General features: G+C 38.8%; 1 protein-coding gene across 3 annotated transcripts in view; it reads right to left on the bottom strand.

Annotated features, from left to right (window-relative positions):
- Positions 1-17,532, bottom strand: part of FOCAD (focadhesin) — a 342,443-nt gene that overhangs the window by 43,576 nt on the left and 281,335 nt on the right. For all 3 annotated transcript variants that reach the window (XM_066368255.1, XM_066368257.1, XM_066368256.1), the window contains exons 25-28: positions 15,683-15,791; positions 12,474-12,590; positions 9,559-9,797; positions 5,561-5,650 (exon numbers count right to left, since the gene is read on the bottom strand). In XM_066368255.1, the coding sequence (XP_066224352.1) occupies positions 5,561-5,650; positions 9,559-9,797; positions 12,474-12,590; positions 15,683-15,791 (555 nt within the window). The remainder of the gene's footprint in view (positions 1-5,560; positions 5,651-9,558; positions 9,798-12,473; positions 12,591-15,682; positions 15,792-17,532) is intronic.

Raw genomic sequence — 17,532 nt, 5'->3', positions numbered from 1 at the left:
ATGCAGCTCTGAGGTAATTTCTTCTTCAAACAAGTTTTTGTCTCATTGCTGTTTTTCGAATTGAGGGAACGCAGAATATTTTAGAAATCAGGCTTGTTCTGGTTTGGCTTGCATCTCCTCGTGAGAGCTGCTGCTTCAGAAGACATTCCAGGGCCTCTCTCCAACAACATATTTCAGAGCCCGTCTGTTATGTCATTTTCTCTTCTATAGCCTCTATCTCCTTGGCTGCATCCCTTCTGCATTGTTTCATGAACATGTAGTTATTTCCCCCAACACCTCTGGGCGAACGGAGCATTCACATCTGATAAGAGACACCCAAAGGATGGGATGACCCAGGATTTGTTCAAGGTCACGCAGAGTGTTTCAGGCAGAGCATGGCCAGAAGACCTTTTTTTTTTTTTTTTTAATTCCCAGCCTTCTGTTCCATCTGCCAAACCACAGGCCCCTCTTGAAGCCCTGCATGATGCCATGATGGAATGCCTATGAGAAGGCAACAGGGCCCAAGTATGTTTTTCTAGGTTTTATTGCATAACAGTCTGGCATTAGAAAATCCTTTGTAAAGAAGTTACTGCAGTAATAATCCATCATTAGTCACGCAGAAATGCTGTTACAGCTAACATGAACTTAACAAGCTCAACTAGCATAATGCATTTCCAACCAGTTACAATGACATCGAACATCTGAGCACTGAATGCTTTCGAGACAAAGCACATTTCTGAAGAGAGGCAGCTCTTCATTAGTATGGATTTGAGCCTTTGTTTTCATTTAGAATCTACAGGGAAGTTCTTCTGGCTATCTTTCTGTACTTTCTGATGCATATAAAATTTTGATAGAATTGTAGCAAAGATATAGTTAGACTTAATGTAATTAATACTTGGGACACTTTAACTTTTGCTCCCTCTTTGACTATTTAATTGCTACTTATGCTTAAGATTGCAAATGTGACTTCCTCAGGGACACCCTCCCTGGCCCAGCAGGGACTTTTTACTACTCTCCCATAGCACCCTGCACTAATTTACTTCAGGCAATTTTAATTATAAACTCTGATGAGGATTATTTGGGGGATTGTTTAATTACCATCCACCTCATTCACTAGCCTGCAAGCTCCGTGAGGGTGGGTGCCTTTTCTGTTTTCTTCCTAACCACAATATCCGTGGCACCTAGTATACTGCCGGATGGGCAGGCACCCAAACTAATACATACTGAACACTGGAGAAGTGATTAAATGTGTGTTATAAACCTTTATTTCTGATTTCCAAATCTTCTATATGTTAGTATGTTTATTTTTTGCCCTGAGTATTAAAGATTCCCTGAAGTGCTTAGATCAGCATTGCTACACATTGACCTCTTCCAACCTTCCCTTTGATATGTCTTTCAGCTCTAAATTAAGAATAACTTGGGCAGAGGAAGCTTTCATATCTTTCTGTTCACTGAGTACAAAAAGGAGTTAAGTGTTGGGGTCTCAGACAGATGAAATAAAAACAAGTTATATGAGGTTTTAGAATTGCTAACATAAATCTTCTATAAGAATACAACAAACGATAAAGAGAATTTGAGTTTAAAAATTATATGCTCTATTATGCCATTACTTATTTGAATGTTTTATCTAAGTACAGGTATATTAAAATATCACTACCAAAAAGAAATTCTGCAACTGAGAGCCTATGCAATTCTGATATGAGTGTTGCTGTATCAACTGGGATATAATGTTACATTTTTCTAAAATTAACCAGAGATGAATCTTCAATTCCCTAGTTTACTGTAGGGTTATCCTGCAGATTAAGTACTAGGCTATCTAATAATGAGTTCTAATAATGGTTAACATTTGTGTAGCACTTTGCCCTTTACAAACTGCTATACAAATGTTCTCCTATTTGTGAAAGCTCAATGGTAATTAACCAACGCTCAGGCAGATGGCATACCTAGGATTGCAATGGCACAATAAGTACCACTAGATGGCATCAAAATGTAAGAGATAGGACCACAAACATAGATCAGGCCAGGTGCTTGGTTCTCTCAGCGGGGACACGTCCATTAAATCAAGGAAGCGTAGTGAATATGTTCTGGGTGAATTCTATCACTTGAGGTAGCACACTCCCAGATCTATTAACTACCTCCTGGTAACGCTTCCACTATTTCACTTAAGGGAGCACTGCCCTAGACTCCTGCAATCTCATTAGACAGAGGAATATTTTATGCCATGAGCAAGGCATACAGGTCTAAGACTAGAGAGACACTTTTTTCCTTTAATAGCAAACAAGTCCCACATGTCAGAGAAAAATAATAAATTCCACACTGTCAAGGGTCAAACTACTTTCTATTGTTTTCTGATTTAAAAACCAGTTATTTTATTTCACTCATTCCTCTACTCCCATCCCTTTAGCAACAACCATCAGCTGGTTCTTTATATCTATGGCTCTGTTTCTGTTTGTTTTGTTTATTTGGTTTTTAGATTCTACATATAAGTAAAAGCATATGGTATTTGTTTTTTCTCTGACTGATTTCACTTAGCATAATACCCTCTAGGGCAATTCACATTGTCGCAAACGGTAAGATTTCATTCTTTTTATTGTAATATTCCAGCTCTCTTTCTGCTGAAATGTTCTCAATGCTGTGCTATTCAGGAGAAAAATGGCTTTCAAGTCTGAAACCTAGGGTTTCTCTCCAAGCTATGCCACTGACTGTGTGACCTTCAACAAGTCTCTTTTTAAAGACTCACTTTAACAATAAACTAAAATGGTGATGATTCCTGCTTTAGTGTCTACATCTAGGTTATATCAGGGCTTAATTACATGAGAAATGGATGTGAAAATGCCTAGCACAATTTGCAGCCACTCAGTTTATTAATTGAAGCTCAAACCAAAGAGAGAACAACATAAGCTCTGCCACCCACAAGCATTAGAAATGACAAAATACTAAACTTCATTAACTGTAGGAACAATGGGAGTTTCCAGAGGAGACAGAGATGCTTCTTGAATGACCTGAGCTTTTAATTGGGTACTGTAGGACAAGCAAGATTTATTAAATGGACAGAAAGTTTCTGGAGACCCTATTCTATCTGACTCTGCAGGATAAGTCCCCTACCGAGGCCTACCTTTCCCTCTCTCAAACACAGTTGCTCAATGAAAAGGTGAGAATCAAGAAAGAAGGTAAGAATAAAGAAGTAACAGCCTGGCCCTCAGTGGATAGGGCGTTTTTTGGTGCACTGAGGTCATGGGTTCAATCCCAGATCTGGGGACATATGAGAAACAATCAATGAGAGCACAACTAAATGGAACAACTAAGTGGAACAATGAGTTGGTGCCCCCCCCCCTTCATTTCTTTCTCAAATCAGTGGGAAAGTTTTTAAAAATTTAATTTAAAAATTAAGAAATAAGAATCTTGGCCCTGGCCAGTTGGCTCAGCGGTAGAGCGTCGGCCTGGCGTGCGGGGGACCCAGGTTCGATTCCCGGCCAGGGCACATAGGAGAAGTGCCCATTTGCTTCTCCACCCCTACCCCCTTCTTCCTCTCTGTCTCTCTCTTCCCCTCCTGCAGCCAACGCTCCATTGGAGCAAAGATGGCCCGGGCGCTGGGGATGGCTCCTTGGCCTCTGCCCCAGGCGCTAGAGTGGCTCTGGTCGCGGCAGAGCGACCCCCCTGGTGGGCAGAGCGTCGCCCCTGGTGAGCGTGCCGGGTGGATCCCGGTCAGGCGCATGCGGGAGTCTGTCTGACTGTCTCTCCCCGTTTCCAGCTTCAGAAAAAAAAAAAAAAAAAAAAAAAATGAAAGAAATAAGAATCTTATTAATATAAAAAATTCATTTTAAAGTTAAATATGCTTAGACATATTACTTATTACATGCATAAGTTCCCATACTGTATATAATTCAGCTACCACGGTCCTACTTACATTCAAATGACCTTTCTGTAAACTAATGAAGATAATACATTAAAGTCATTCTTGATTGTTTCAACTGGCTGGAAGTTTGGAGCATCTTAATAGCAACATTTTCCCAACTTCATACTTGAGCTACAGCTATGATGAACACCTCTAGGGGTAAGGGAGGAGGAGGAGAGGGGCACAAGAGAGAGAACCCAACACCACCACATACACAGATGAGGCTAAAAAAGCTGAATTTCTCATCATACCTAATATCAGTTAAATGACTCTCTCTCTTCTATTAGTCATTTTCTATATTCAAGAGATTTCAATCCTGTCACTGAACTCTTTTCCCACAATGAAAATCATACTCTTAACTTCACATATCATCTATAAAGTGTTTTGTGATAAACTGGTGGGAGTCATGGTTCTTATCCAATCTTAGCCCGTATCTGAAAGAAGACCCAGTCACAACCACTTACTACATGACAATTTGATTTTGTTAAGTTGTGATGAAATAATTGATACGTGAAGCTACTTCTACTATTTACTCTTTTGTTAGTCTGAACAAACAGGCTAGATGGTATAATGTAACTTCAGATCATAAATTCCTAAAGACCAGAAATGTAAACCCTGATTTAACTCCTATTTGAACAATGCCCATAATAACACAGTAAATGAGTTCATAAATTAAAGGTTAGTGCTTGTAATCTGTTGAGTTTCCAAGTAACAATGAACCCAGAAGATCCAAACTTGAGGTTCCAAAACATGTCTAAGTCCAAAAAGGTACAATGTAGTTCTCAATGTTGTCAGTAATTCAGACAGCCTAATAAACCCATATATTTCCTCATACTTCAAACAGACTAATTGAAACACTAAATGTCTCACTAAATGAATATGTTTAACACTTTTCTGAGGTATTATCTTCTAATTATTCCTTTTCGTTTTACCTTTTGTGACGGCAATGAAAAAATGAATTAAAAATTTAAATATCTAGTTTAATAGTCAAAATGTTAAAAAATCATGAGGTTCATGGGGCAAAAAAGAATCTGTTAACATAGTGCAGTGGATAGAGCATCGAAGTGGGATGTGGAGGACCCAGGTTCGAAACCTGGAGGTCGCCAGTTTGAGTGCGGGCTTATCTGGTTTGAACAAAGCTCACCAGCTTGTTGAGACCAAGGCCTCTGGCTTGAGCAAGGGGTCACTTGGTCTGCTGTAGCCCCTGGTCAAGGCACATATGAGAAAGCAATCAATGAGAAACTAAGGTGTTGCAACAAATAATTGATGCTTCTCATCTCTCTCCCTTCCTGTCTGTCTGTCCCTCTCTCTGTCTCTCATGGGTTGAAGACTCTTAGTCCAATCAAATTAAAAAAAATAGTTTCTTCAAAAATGTTAACTCATGCACACAAGTCTCCAAATATATGCTTAACATGATAGGTACAAAACAGAACTAAGGTATTAGTAACTTACTGCCAGTCACAAAATGACATCTGTTGTTGCTTTTTATTGAAGCAAATTATCTATTGCTGAAACACTGTTTTCAGAACAAGTAAGCTTTAATTATAGATTATTATTACTGAAAATTCTTTGCAAAAAGAATTCAAGATCAGGTCCTACAAATATTTCAGCATAGAATATGAAATTTATGGCAGAGAAAATACTAAACTCTCAGTGTTTGTTAGGAGAGAAATGGAATCAACATACTTGTACTCAAGACCAGTGTCAAAGCAGCAGTTCTCCAGGGCATCCAAAGACTTCATCAGAAGAAGCTTCATCTGTTGGCCAGAAATATCACTAGGTAAAGAGCAAAAGGGAAAAATGAATTGTTTAAAGTCATTCAACTGTCTAAAATACTTACTATATAATGTAATATTTCACTCTCAATATTTTACTGAAAATGCATTTATTTTAAAAAACATAAAAGCAGTAATCAATAATATTGACAATTCATATATACTTATTTTGTAGACAGAAACTGAGCCAGAAAATTTAATAATTGGGTTTTTGAACATTGCAATATCTGCAAAACAATAAACCCTAAAACTGCTATATTTGCATTTTCTCATCTCCTTAAAACTTTTTTGAAATTGAAGTATAGTTGACATACAATATTATATTAGTTCCAAGGAAACAACATAGTGATTCAACATTTATATATTTTAAGATGTGAGCACCACACTAAGGCGAGTACCCATTTGTCACTGTACAAAGTTCTAACCATATTATTGACTATATTCCCCGTGCTGTACATTAGAGCTTTGTAACTTATTTATAACTGGAAGTTAGTACCTCTATTTCTCTTCACCTTTTCCATCCATCCCTTCTCTCCCTCCCCTCTGGTAAGCACCAGTTTGTTCTCTGTATCTATGAATCTATTAATACTTTTGTTTTATTTGTTTGTTCATTTTCTTTTTTAGATTCCACATATAAGTGAAGTCATATGGCACTTGTCTTTTTCTGACTTATTTCACTTAGTAGAATACTCTCTAGGTCTACCCATGTTGTCACAAATTTAGCCCACTCAAATTTTAAATCACTAAAAAGTAAAAACCAAAGTCAGAATTTCAAAAACAGTATTTCTAAGAATGCTGAAGTGACTGTCTTTAGAATATTTAATAAACCCATAAAGCTGATTTTATCAATAACCGCTTCAAATCTCTTTTGTGCACGACTGTTACATTTGATTTCATTTCTCATTTGTGGAAGTTTTAAGTTCTAGTCCTTCACTTACATTTTTTTAAAAGGGAAGGAACACCAGCCTTATATTTTTCTGTCTACAGTAATTGATGTGATTTTATAATTGTCTTGTGAGAACTATAACTTGTATAGTAAAATAAACTTAGAAGGCAGTTTTCCAGGCAGTTGTGGGACTCATTACGGATGCTTGATTATTTATCAAGGGTCCCACAGGTCAGCTCTCGGCTGCTGCCTCAGCCCATGCCAAGGGGAAGGCAGCCCAGGACTGCCGACCAGCCAGGGCACTCCAGTGTCCTCTCAAACCAAGACTGCAGTGGTTTTGCTGGAGGTGAAGGATTACATTTTGCAAAAAACCATACATAACCCCCCCCTCTCTCTCATGCTGAAATACACACACACACACACACACACACACACACAAACACAATAGCTTTAACTACATAAGTACGATTATATTTGTTCTCTGGAGTAAAGTATACTTAAATATGCTAACCAAATGCTAATGTACTTGTATCCTCTGGGAGTTACGACAAAAGTAAGCTTTAAAATAATATGCTTTCCTGAAGAAATTTTGGACTGTAAATTCAGGTGACTTTTCTTCATAAACTTTAGCAAAATAAATAAATAAAGGATTGATTATCACAATTCTCTTTTACAAAATGATTTTTCATTCTTGAGACTAACATATTGTACTAATCCTATTCACCTATGGGGCTATTCTGGGCCACTCGTTTAATAACTAGTCAGAGTCAGCAGCCCTCAAAACATTTACCTAATTTCAGAAAAATGGAAACTTTTTCCAAAAATGTAATTATCTGATGACATTGTCATTATCTAGCACAGAGGTTGGGAACCTATGGCTCGCGAGCCAGATGTGGCTCTTTTGATGGCTGCATCTGGCTTGCAGACAAATCTTTAATTAAAAAAATAATAACATTAAAAATATAAAACATTCTCATGTATTACAATCCATTCATTTCCTACCGCTCATGTTCATGGTTGCGGGTGGCTGGAGCCAATCACAGCTGTCCTCTGGGACAACACCAAATTTTTATTGCATAATGCATAACGTACATGGGTCGTTGTATGGCTCTCACGGAATTACATTTTAAAATATGTGGTGTTCATGGCTCTCTCAGCCAAAATGGTTCCTGACCCCTGATCTTGCAAAATATTTGTTAGTACCGAAAGCATATATTTCAGATTCCTCTGCCCCAAGAAATTAGGAAGGTAGGAAGCATGAATAATTATACTGGTGGCTGCAGCACTAATACACCAGCCAAGAGGAGGGTGCTATCAAACACAGGATCATTAGGGCATAATTAAAATCTGCAGTTGTTCTGCCACAGAAAGAGGTTCCTGATGTCCTTCCATGGGGTTTCCTACAGGTGCAAATTCATGTAAGATAAGATGGGGGTGGAAGGCAATCCAGGAATCAGAAATGAATGCCTTAGGTGACTCACCATAGGTTTCTGCAGGTAGTATGATCAAATTAACCATAGACGCAAGCCTGTCAAGCCCTAAAAGCAGCAACAGCTCATCCAAAACTAATGAAAAAGGGAACCAGAGCCAGGAAAGGGTGAAATGAGTTGCCTGGGATTAAACTGCCATGGCTCGTTTTTAGTTGTAAAACATGTTGCTTGAAAAGATACTGAAGAAAGAGCATGAACACAGATGGTGAAGAGACTGCCATTTGTAGCATAGTAGCAGAGGGAAAAAAATTACTTTTAAGATTGAAGTCTTTAAAAATACTTTGTGTTCTGTCACACACACACAAAATATGTAATAGTCTATTCATGTGCAAAGGGCAGCTTTTCGTTGATGTCCAGAGTGAGGCTGATATCAACACTGATGAATAGAACAAAATAAAGAAGATTCCGGAAATGTTTCCTTTATGATAAGGAAGACTAAGCCAAATCTTTCTAATCATCTGACAGATGTTTCCAGGAGTTGAAAATGATTTTCTGAAATATGATATTATCAATAGCAGTTCTCATAAAGGCTTCATATATTGGAATTTGCACAAAACTCTGTAAATTACAAATGGAAACTTAACCACCGGTTTTAAGGTGAAATCTAAATAGGGCATTATGTCATGCTATATCCACATCAATACATTTCTTGCCTTTGGACACAGTTCGTTTCTGCTGACTAGGGAAGCTTAACACCAGCTAACTTCACAAGAGCATGACTCTCCCTGCCACCCTTTCTCCAATGCTGGAAAACAGGGCTCAATTCCAAGCCACTGACATCGAAATATTCATACTACTCAAATATTCATGATGTACCACACTACAATAAATCTAGATACATAAAATCCTAAGATTTTTTTATAAAATGAACAATAAAACTAGGTTCATGGTACAAGAAAATTTTCCCATTCACTGGAATTTTCCACCTGGGTCTTTCAGAGACTATTAGCTCCATTCAATGGTAAAGCTAGCAGGCCAAAAAATGAGCAATCAAACTGAATAAACCACACAGTATAATATGTACAGATTAAGACTCTTTAAGGATTATAAAACTGTAGCCAGGGCACGGGATGAAAGCATATTTAAAACTGGGTACACACAGTTCTCAGGTGATTCACTGATTCCCACACCCCCAGGCACAAGGGACACCCCAATCATTTCCTTCCATTTTATAGTAATGTCAACAAAGGATCAGCAATTATTTTCACCCTTATAAACCAGCATAAGATTAGATTTATAGCAGCATAAGATTAGACTTTCCCTCATATCTATTATACAGATGTATTCAGAATTTTCATCATGTTCAAGTAATCTATCACTTTAATAACAGTGACCATTAAAATGTTAATATCTATGTGATGGTATTTAGAAAGACAAAATCATTCACAAAGAATACATGACCAACTTGCCCATCTCAAAAAGTTTAGCAAGCACGTATTGCTCAGATAAAATGCTTACGGATGTGTGCATGTGTGTAAAATCCTCCCCCTACACCACAAAGAGGAGAAGCAGGGCTATTTTAATAAACTGTACCTGAGCTTCTCCTCACACAAGCGAGAGAGAAACATCCCCAAAGCAAGGCCCATGTGGATCTGCACGGCTTGAGACTCATCAGCACTTGGTTTCCCAGGTAACCTGGCAGTCAGCATGTTCAGGATTTCCTCAACCTTCTCTTTGCAAGAGATAATGAAAACTGGCACAAGGAGAGACAAAGCCGTGGCAGCCGCAGAACGGGCGATGGCACTCGCTGTGTTTTCGCCAGAGTAGGATTTCTAGGACATGCCAAAGAAAGAAAACAGGCGGTTGGTCTTTTGTTTAAAACATGAAGGAAACATACCTATCACAAAAACGCAACGCAACAATACATGCATTTCTTTGATCCACCCCTGCCAAGCAAAATAATAAACACACACACACACACACACACACACACACACGTTTCTGTGTTTGTCTATGGTCACATTTCACTCTTACTGCAACAACCTGCTACTAAACAATCTGTTAATTAATAATATCCTTTTACATTTAAAAAAACAAATTATAAGTTCCTTTTTTTAAAGGGTGTGAATTCCCTCACTAGAAAGCCTGGAGTAATTTGTGTTTTGAAAGCCCACATGTGTATATAATGAAAAAGCCAAAATGAAGCTATCCAAGCTTAGAGAAACCACCGAGCCACACTGGAAATGTCCAGAAAGCCAGGAGTTTTCTGGGAAAGGGTGGGGGTCACGGGGGCAGGTTAAGTTTTAGTGTGGAGGGGATAAGTGTAAATTTAGCACAGGGATCTATTGGCAGATCTCCCAAAATTTTTGGTGGGAACGTTTCCCAGTAGATGGATTATTTCCTACAGGGGGTTAATTCCTTTTAATTAAAAAGGAAGTTGAAATCCTAAAAGCCTCTGGTTACAAAGCAATAACCAGCTATTGAAAATGAAATGGAGAGCTCTATATGCTCCTTCCTATATGCAATTATAGGAAAAGAAATGAGTAACATCCCTAATACCATGACAGGGCAGCTGAATATGAAGAGTTTCTACCAGCATCTCATGTCTGAAAGCTCCGCCAGACATAATGTACACTAATAAAGATGTCTCAAGTGGGGAAGAAAGAACATTTATCACTCCTCACTATTATCCACTTCAAACTTTCAGATACACCGTAAAGGCCACATTGTCTCTTGTAGTCCAAGCACATTTAAAAGTGTTTTTAATTCTATACTCACTTGCTCTCTAAGCTTTAATATTTTAAGGATAAAAATAAAGCATGTGCTAAGGTATTCTTTTAGTTAACGTAGCACCATTATAATGACAGTACTACTCAAAAGGACCCAGCTGCTAGGACACTGGAAATTTAAAAAAAAAAAAATTGACTTTTGAAACAGAGCTTTGAAAAAAGTATAATGCAAAAATCACAAAGGTAAGAAGTAACACTGATATAGCTAGTAAGGAGATTATTTTTTTATTGGTTTGCAAGAACAAAGCAGCATTATTAGAAGTCTATACGACAATATCCTGTCCTGACCTGAACCAGAGAGCTGTTGTGAAGACCTCCATATAAGCTACATTTTCATCGTCATTAAAGAAATGAGAACACTTGTGGCAGAAAACAAATTATCGTAAACAGAGAAAGTACTTGTGTGAGCAAAATCTACGTTCCAATTTAATTCTACATCATCTGATATGAGTAATTTTTTTGTCCTCAAGTATAGTTAAAAATCTAGTTCCAGACCCTAAGCTCCAGGTGAATACATACCAGGTCCTCCCAAGGACAGGAGGAAAGAGGCACAGAGAGAAGACCGAGGGCGATGGAATTTCAGGCTAAATTCCTGATTTTAGCAACTGGTCAGGACCTGTGCTATATTTTTATTCAAATCAACTATAATCCTCTGCCACTCAGCTGACTGTCCCATGATCACTAGAATTCCCTAAGTAATGGACAGTGATAAGGCAGAACCTAAGTAATCCCACACAGATGCAGAAATAAAGCATTCACTGCAGCAATAAAGGGAAAATGAAACCTAACCAAAAAAGTGTATTTTCAATTTGCTTCAAATCTTAGGATATATGCATGAAGAAAGAATGACTAAGCAACAGATAGGTACTTTCTTATGATCAACAATATCACTTCGTATTTATAGAGTATTTCACAATTTTCAAAAGATTTTTCTATAAAATATGTAACTTGAACCTCACAGTCTTTTTTATAAAGTTGGCAAAGCATTAGTTTTTACCTTCATTTTGCAGATAAGAACAATAACATGATGAGCTAAGTGTCAGGTCAAGAATAACAAAACTTTTTTTTTTAATGTTTATTTTATTGATTGCAGAGAGAGGGGATAGGGAAGAGAGACACAGGAGTATCAATCTGCTCCTCTATGTGCCCTAATCAGGGATCGAACCAGTAACCTCTGCTCTCCCGGACAATGTTCTAACCATCCGAGCTATCCAGCCAAGGCAACAGTAACAAAACTCGTAAGGGATGAAGCTAGGGCTACAATCACTATAGATAATATTGTTCAGTCATCTCACTTTGTACATAGGGACAAAGGTCCTGAGAGACTGAGTAAACTCCCCATGCTCATGTTCCCTGAAATGGAAAAAAACCTGTGACTAGAAACTCAGGATCCCCATCTTCAGCTAGTGTTTATTCTACTATAACTGTAGCTCTTGACTCAACTACATGTTAGAATAACCTAGAAAGTTCCCAAAATGCTGAAACCCAGGGCCTATTTCTGAGCAATTAAATCAGAGATAGGGCCTACACATCAGTATTTTTTTTTCAATTTTATATATATATATATATATATATAATAAAGTGTCCCAGGTGGTTCAAATGTATTCTTAAGAATCATTACATAACATCTACATAACATCATAAATTTCATGTGAATAATTGATATGAGAAGAGTCAACCCTTGAGTTTGCTAATAATTTTTTTATGTCTCAGACTTACATAATAAAATGAGGAGAAAAGTTGTCCTCTGGGTTGGTAGTGGCTATCTACAATGACCAGGAGAGTATCAAACACCATGCAAAGCCACTCTTTCATTGAAAGGAAACTAGGTTGAACCTGCAGATGAAGAAAAACATGAAATGATAACAGGAAAGGTTAAAAACCTAAACATTATTTCTAGATTCTGTATTAAAGAAGGAAGTACTAATATCAAAAAACAAACTTTACCTGCCAGAACTGACAGAGGCGAGTAAGTACTCGGCAAACGCACACCCTCGCCTGTGTGCTGACAGAGATATTTACCTTTTATTCAAGATTCAACAGAAGTGAGAGGAGGGGGGCTGCAAATAGAACACATCCAAGAGCTCCTCAGAGCTCTGCTGAGTTCAAGGATGCTAACGTGGAGGCAACCGGCAGGGATGTGCAGAGAGAGCAATGCAGAACTTCTCAATTCTACGACTTGTCATGCCACAAAGGAGCCCATGAAGCAGCTTACAAAATTTTGATCACCATTGTCCTAGCTAATCAGTCATAAAAACATAATTGATTTTCAGTTTGAAAAAGGAAAGGAAAGGAAATTGTAATAAAACAAAAAAAACAAAATCCAATTCATTAAAAAGAGAATTTGGTTGAAAAATCATTCATGACCATGGATGTCAAAAGCATTCATGACCATGGATGTTCATTAACTCACACAGCATATTCAGGTCATAAAAACTCTAAGTGTCAATGCAGTGTTAATTATCTCCTTGCAAATAATTCCTTGAATGAAAAGAAGACCACCTTCTTAAGATCTTTAGCTGTTGGTCATATGCAGATTCAAATGAAATTTGAAAGCTTCAACTTTAATCAAATAATAAGGTCTTGGGTTTGTACTGAGTAAAAGCCAAAGTCAAAGTCATCAAGAATTAAAGCAAAGCCCATTCTTTGGGTTGTATGGCCTCAGTGCTTTGTGTACCACATGTTACAGTGCAGAACAAAAGGATAGGCTAGGGGATAAAGAAGAATAGGAGAGCCTGGAATTCAAACTCGGAGCTAGACCACTCCACTATTATTACTGGGGTAAATTACCTGTACAACTGCATGCCTCTTTTTAAAGGATACAAAACATTTCCTCTCCTAAAGTATATCATCTTGCTCATCATTAAAATAAGATTCTGAGTTTAAAGTTAAACATTCATATAGTAAGTAATTATGACATTTTTATCCTTCATGTAATAATCCCTTAACTTGTTTTCCTTCCCCACATGCAATATACATTGGTAGCTTTTGCCGTATGGCATCTACTCTCTTGTTTCCTGGTAATAGCACCCTTTGGGGAATTCCCTCCACCATGACGTGAAGCTTGGTTAAATGCTCAATCAAGCTACCTGTCCTACCCTACCCAAAACATAGGGACCAATGGGACTCTAAATCTTAAGTGAGTGAGGCAAAGAGAGTAAATGACTACAGCTGATCCATCCCAGTGGTGGTGGCGGGGGCTGCTGAGATGGCTCATCAGTACCTGTGCTTGGACTCCCCAAATCCCCTTAGTTATTGTCCTTCCTAAAACCTGATTTTTAAGCTCCACCTTCAATCCCATGGGCTTCCAGATTCCTAACCTTCTAGTTCCTTTTTTATTTAAATGAGAGCTTTTTTCTTTGCTTGTGACCAAAAAAAACCACACTGTGGTGGTAAACAAACAAACAAAAGACAGTACAACAGGGCAGCCTGGCTTAGCAGTAAATAACATAAGTCCTGGAGCCAGACTACCTGGGTTCAAATCCTGATCCTGCCATTTGCTGTGTCACCTCAGGAAAATTGTGTAGTGTCTTTGAACATTTGTCTTTAAAGTGAGATAGTATATTATACTTACCCTCCTAGGTTGCTATAAAGATAAAATGAGTTAAAAAAAAAAAAACAACAACAAGCCTGACCAGGTGGTGGCACAGTGGATAAAGCGTCAGACTGGGATACGGAGGACCCAGGTTCGAGACCCCAAGGTCGCCAGCTTGAGAGCAGGCTCATCTGGTTTGAGCAAAAAGGTCACCAGCTTGGACCCAAGGTCACTGGCTCGAGCAAGGGGTTACTCAGTCTGCTATAGCCCCACAATCAAGGCACATATGAGAAAGCAATCAATGAACAACTAAGGTGTCGCAACAAAAAACTAATGACTAATGCTTCTCATCTCTCTTTGTTCCTGTCTGTCTGTCCCTATCTATCCCTCTCTCTGAATCTCTCTCTGTCTCTGTTAAAAAAAAAAAAAAGAAAAGAAAAGAAAAAACAACAACAGTACAGATGGCCCATAAGACACTCTGTGGGGACAGAGACAGGCCGAATAACATTGAATCAAGTCCAGTTTCTGCAGCAGGAGGTGATGAAGTATATGCTGATGCTGACAATAACAGCAGCTATTACTGAGAGGTTAGTATCTGGCAGCTGTTGTGTTTCCATATAGTGATTCATTTAATCCTTCAATAATCCTATTTGGTTAGTATTGTTACCCCCATTTTATAGATGGCAAAATGGGCTGTGAAAAGGGAAGTCACCAACAACAGGCCAAACAGCTAGTAAGTGCAATGCAAGTATTAGGATTTAAATAAAGGACTCTCCTATTTCAAAACTCTGGTTTTACCACTCGGCCACATCGTCTCCGGCTACTGACAGCCACTAGATATTGGGGCTTATAAGAAGAACAAAGTCATGCCTTTTTATTTTGACAAATATGAATTATCTGAAAAAGTACACTGGAAGTGAACATTGGCCAGCTCACCACATGTTTAATTAAGAAATAAATGCCTTGTAAAAATGAATAGGCACTTTGTCATTGACATCTACAATTAAAATGCAAAGTATAATTTTTTTTCAGTCAGTAAACACTGCTTATTTATCATTTTTTGACAGCACTGTTCACTTTCAGTAAGCCTAGTTAACCTCCTCAGATTGGTTACCACTGATGTAATCACAGAAGGCAACCCCTGTTGCATAAAATTGGTGCCTTCAAATTGAAATGACCACTAACTGTGATAGAGAAAGCAAAACAGAAAAGTTGCAAAGAAAAATGTCTTAAAGACATGAATGCTCACAGTGCAAAGGCCCACAGACCAGCATAATGTGGCGCTGCAGACAGACTCTAACCTCATGAACTCAGAGCCAGACTTCCAGAGACTTCTCATTTTTTAAATGTTACTCAGCCAAAGCCCAAATGGTTCAAATCACCTTTAACTCACCTCTAGGACCCCCTCGGCATCTGAGGAGAGACTGGCTTCATGTTTGGATACGATGACAGCAAGGCTGCTTAGGGCTAAGAGCGCGTTGCCTTTGACCACTGGGCTGTCCCTGTTTAAAGAGACAAGAGTTCCAAGAGATGATTTGGGGCTTTAACCAGAAGAGAAGGCGCTATTATAGGGAAGGCAGATGAGGTCAGAAAGCACTTCCATTCCTTCAGAGCCTGGTAAACCAGGTCTGTTTATTCCGTGATGCCAGCTGCTTCTTTCCTTCTCCTGACACTAATGTTGACTTTTAACTCTTCTTAGAGGTGTATGGTCATTATATTTTCTCGTAACTTAAAAATCCAAGCTCATCATACCTAAATTCTTCCTAAAAATGTTACTTCATCATTTGACAGAACATTTCCTGAGCTATTTTGTCATCTTTGGCAGATATAAATGTGTCGATTTGTTCTGAAAAAACGACCGTGGACAGTTACGTGAATAAACCCAGTAACCCCACAGAACGGAATGGCCTCGGGCTCCCCCGCAGCAGCGCCGAGAGGAAGCAGCTCCCAGGGACGCTCGGACAGCGCACTTCACTCCCAGCCTGACAGACGGCGGCTTCCCTCAGTCATTAGCACCCTCCCTTCTCTCTCTTAAAACCTCAAAGCGAGCAAGACATTAAAACCTTAATGTCACTTTGTAATATAACCGTGAGGCCCCAGATAAGAAGAAAAAAAACAAACAAACCCTGTGTTTAAACTATTTGGATTGAGAGTTGCCCTTGATAGCATACAAATGGTAGTTTTCTAATATTAGCAAAATCTTAAATTTGACTTCTGAATTCAGTATCAAGAAACTGAGCCTTTTAAATATACTTACCACTTGAAAATATACATTAGCATTATTCCATAATTCCAAGGTGATCCTATAGAATCATCTCCAATGGGACAATGATGACGTGCTCTCAGCTTGCCGACTCTCACGACAGAACGCGGGCAGCAGAGCACTCATGCCATCGGGTGATGCTTCCCCAATCCTAGACTTGACCCCTGAACATGAATCAGTGCATACATCCAAGACTACTGCCTGCCTATCCCAGTGCGGGAACAGAATGGAGGTGCGGGATAAAGAAGACCGTCATGACCAGGGGTCCCCAAACTTTTTACACAGGGGGCCAGTTCACTGTCCCTCAGACCATTGGAGGGCCGGACTATAAAAAAAAACTATGAACAAATTCCTATGCACACTGCACATATCTTATTTAAAGTAAAAAAACAAAACGGGAACAAATACAATATTTAAAATAAAGAACAAGTAAATTTAAATCAACAAACTGACCAATATTTCAATGGGAACTATGCTCCTCTCACTGACCACCAATGAAAGAGGTGCCCTTCCAGAAGTGCGGTGGGGGCCGGATAAATGGCCTCAGGGGGCCGCATGTGGCCCGCGGGCCGTAGTTTGGGGACCCCTGGTCATGACTGAACATGTGAGTTAGTGAGAATTAAAAAATTACACGTGTTCTTGTGTTTTTACTTTCATTGTGGTAAGAGTGAGATGTAGAATGTGCCATGATCGAGTTCTTCCATCTGTCTACTCATCCATTCCCATCTTCCTTATCTCCCTCCCACCTGGGTGGTTAAGCTCAGTAAAGACTTACTCTGCACACTTGGTCATTTTGTTCACCCATCTGTCATTCCTCTAAGAGAGCTGCTTACGTTGTTAAGGCAACAAACAACATTTATATTGGGGCATGGTGTGGGGGAGAAAATAGGAAGGGACACTTGTGATCCAAGCAGATGGCTTCACCCGAGATTTTGCTAGAGCTCTGCAGTTAGGACTACTGGGAACTCATACAGCTGATA

This window comes from Saccopteryx leptura, chromosome 2, assembly GCF_036850995.1.
Source record: "Saccopteryx leptura isolate mSacLep1 chromosome 2, mSacLep1_pri_phased_curated, whole genome shotgun sequence".
In the NCBI taxonomy this organism is placed as follows: Eukaryota; Metazoa; Chordata; class Mammalia; order Chiroptera; family Emballonuridae; genus Saccopteryx; species Saccopteryx leptura.
The sequence above is the reverse complement of the archived record's forward strand: the minus strand, read 5'-3'. Positions and strand labels throughout refer to the sequence as shown.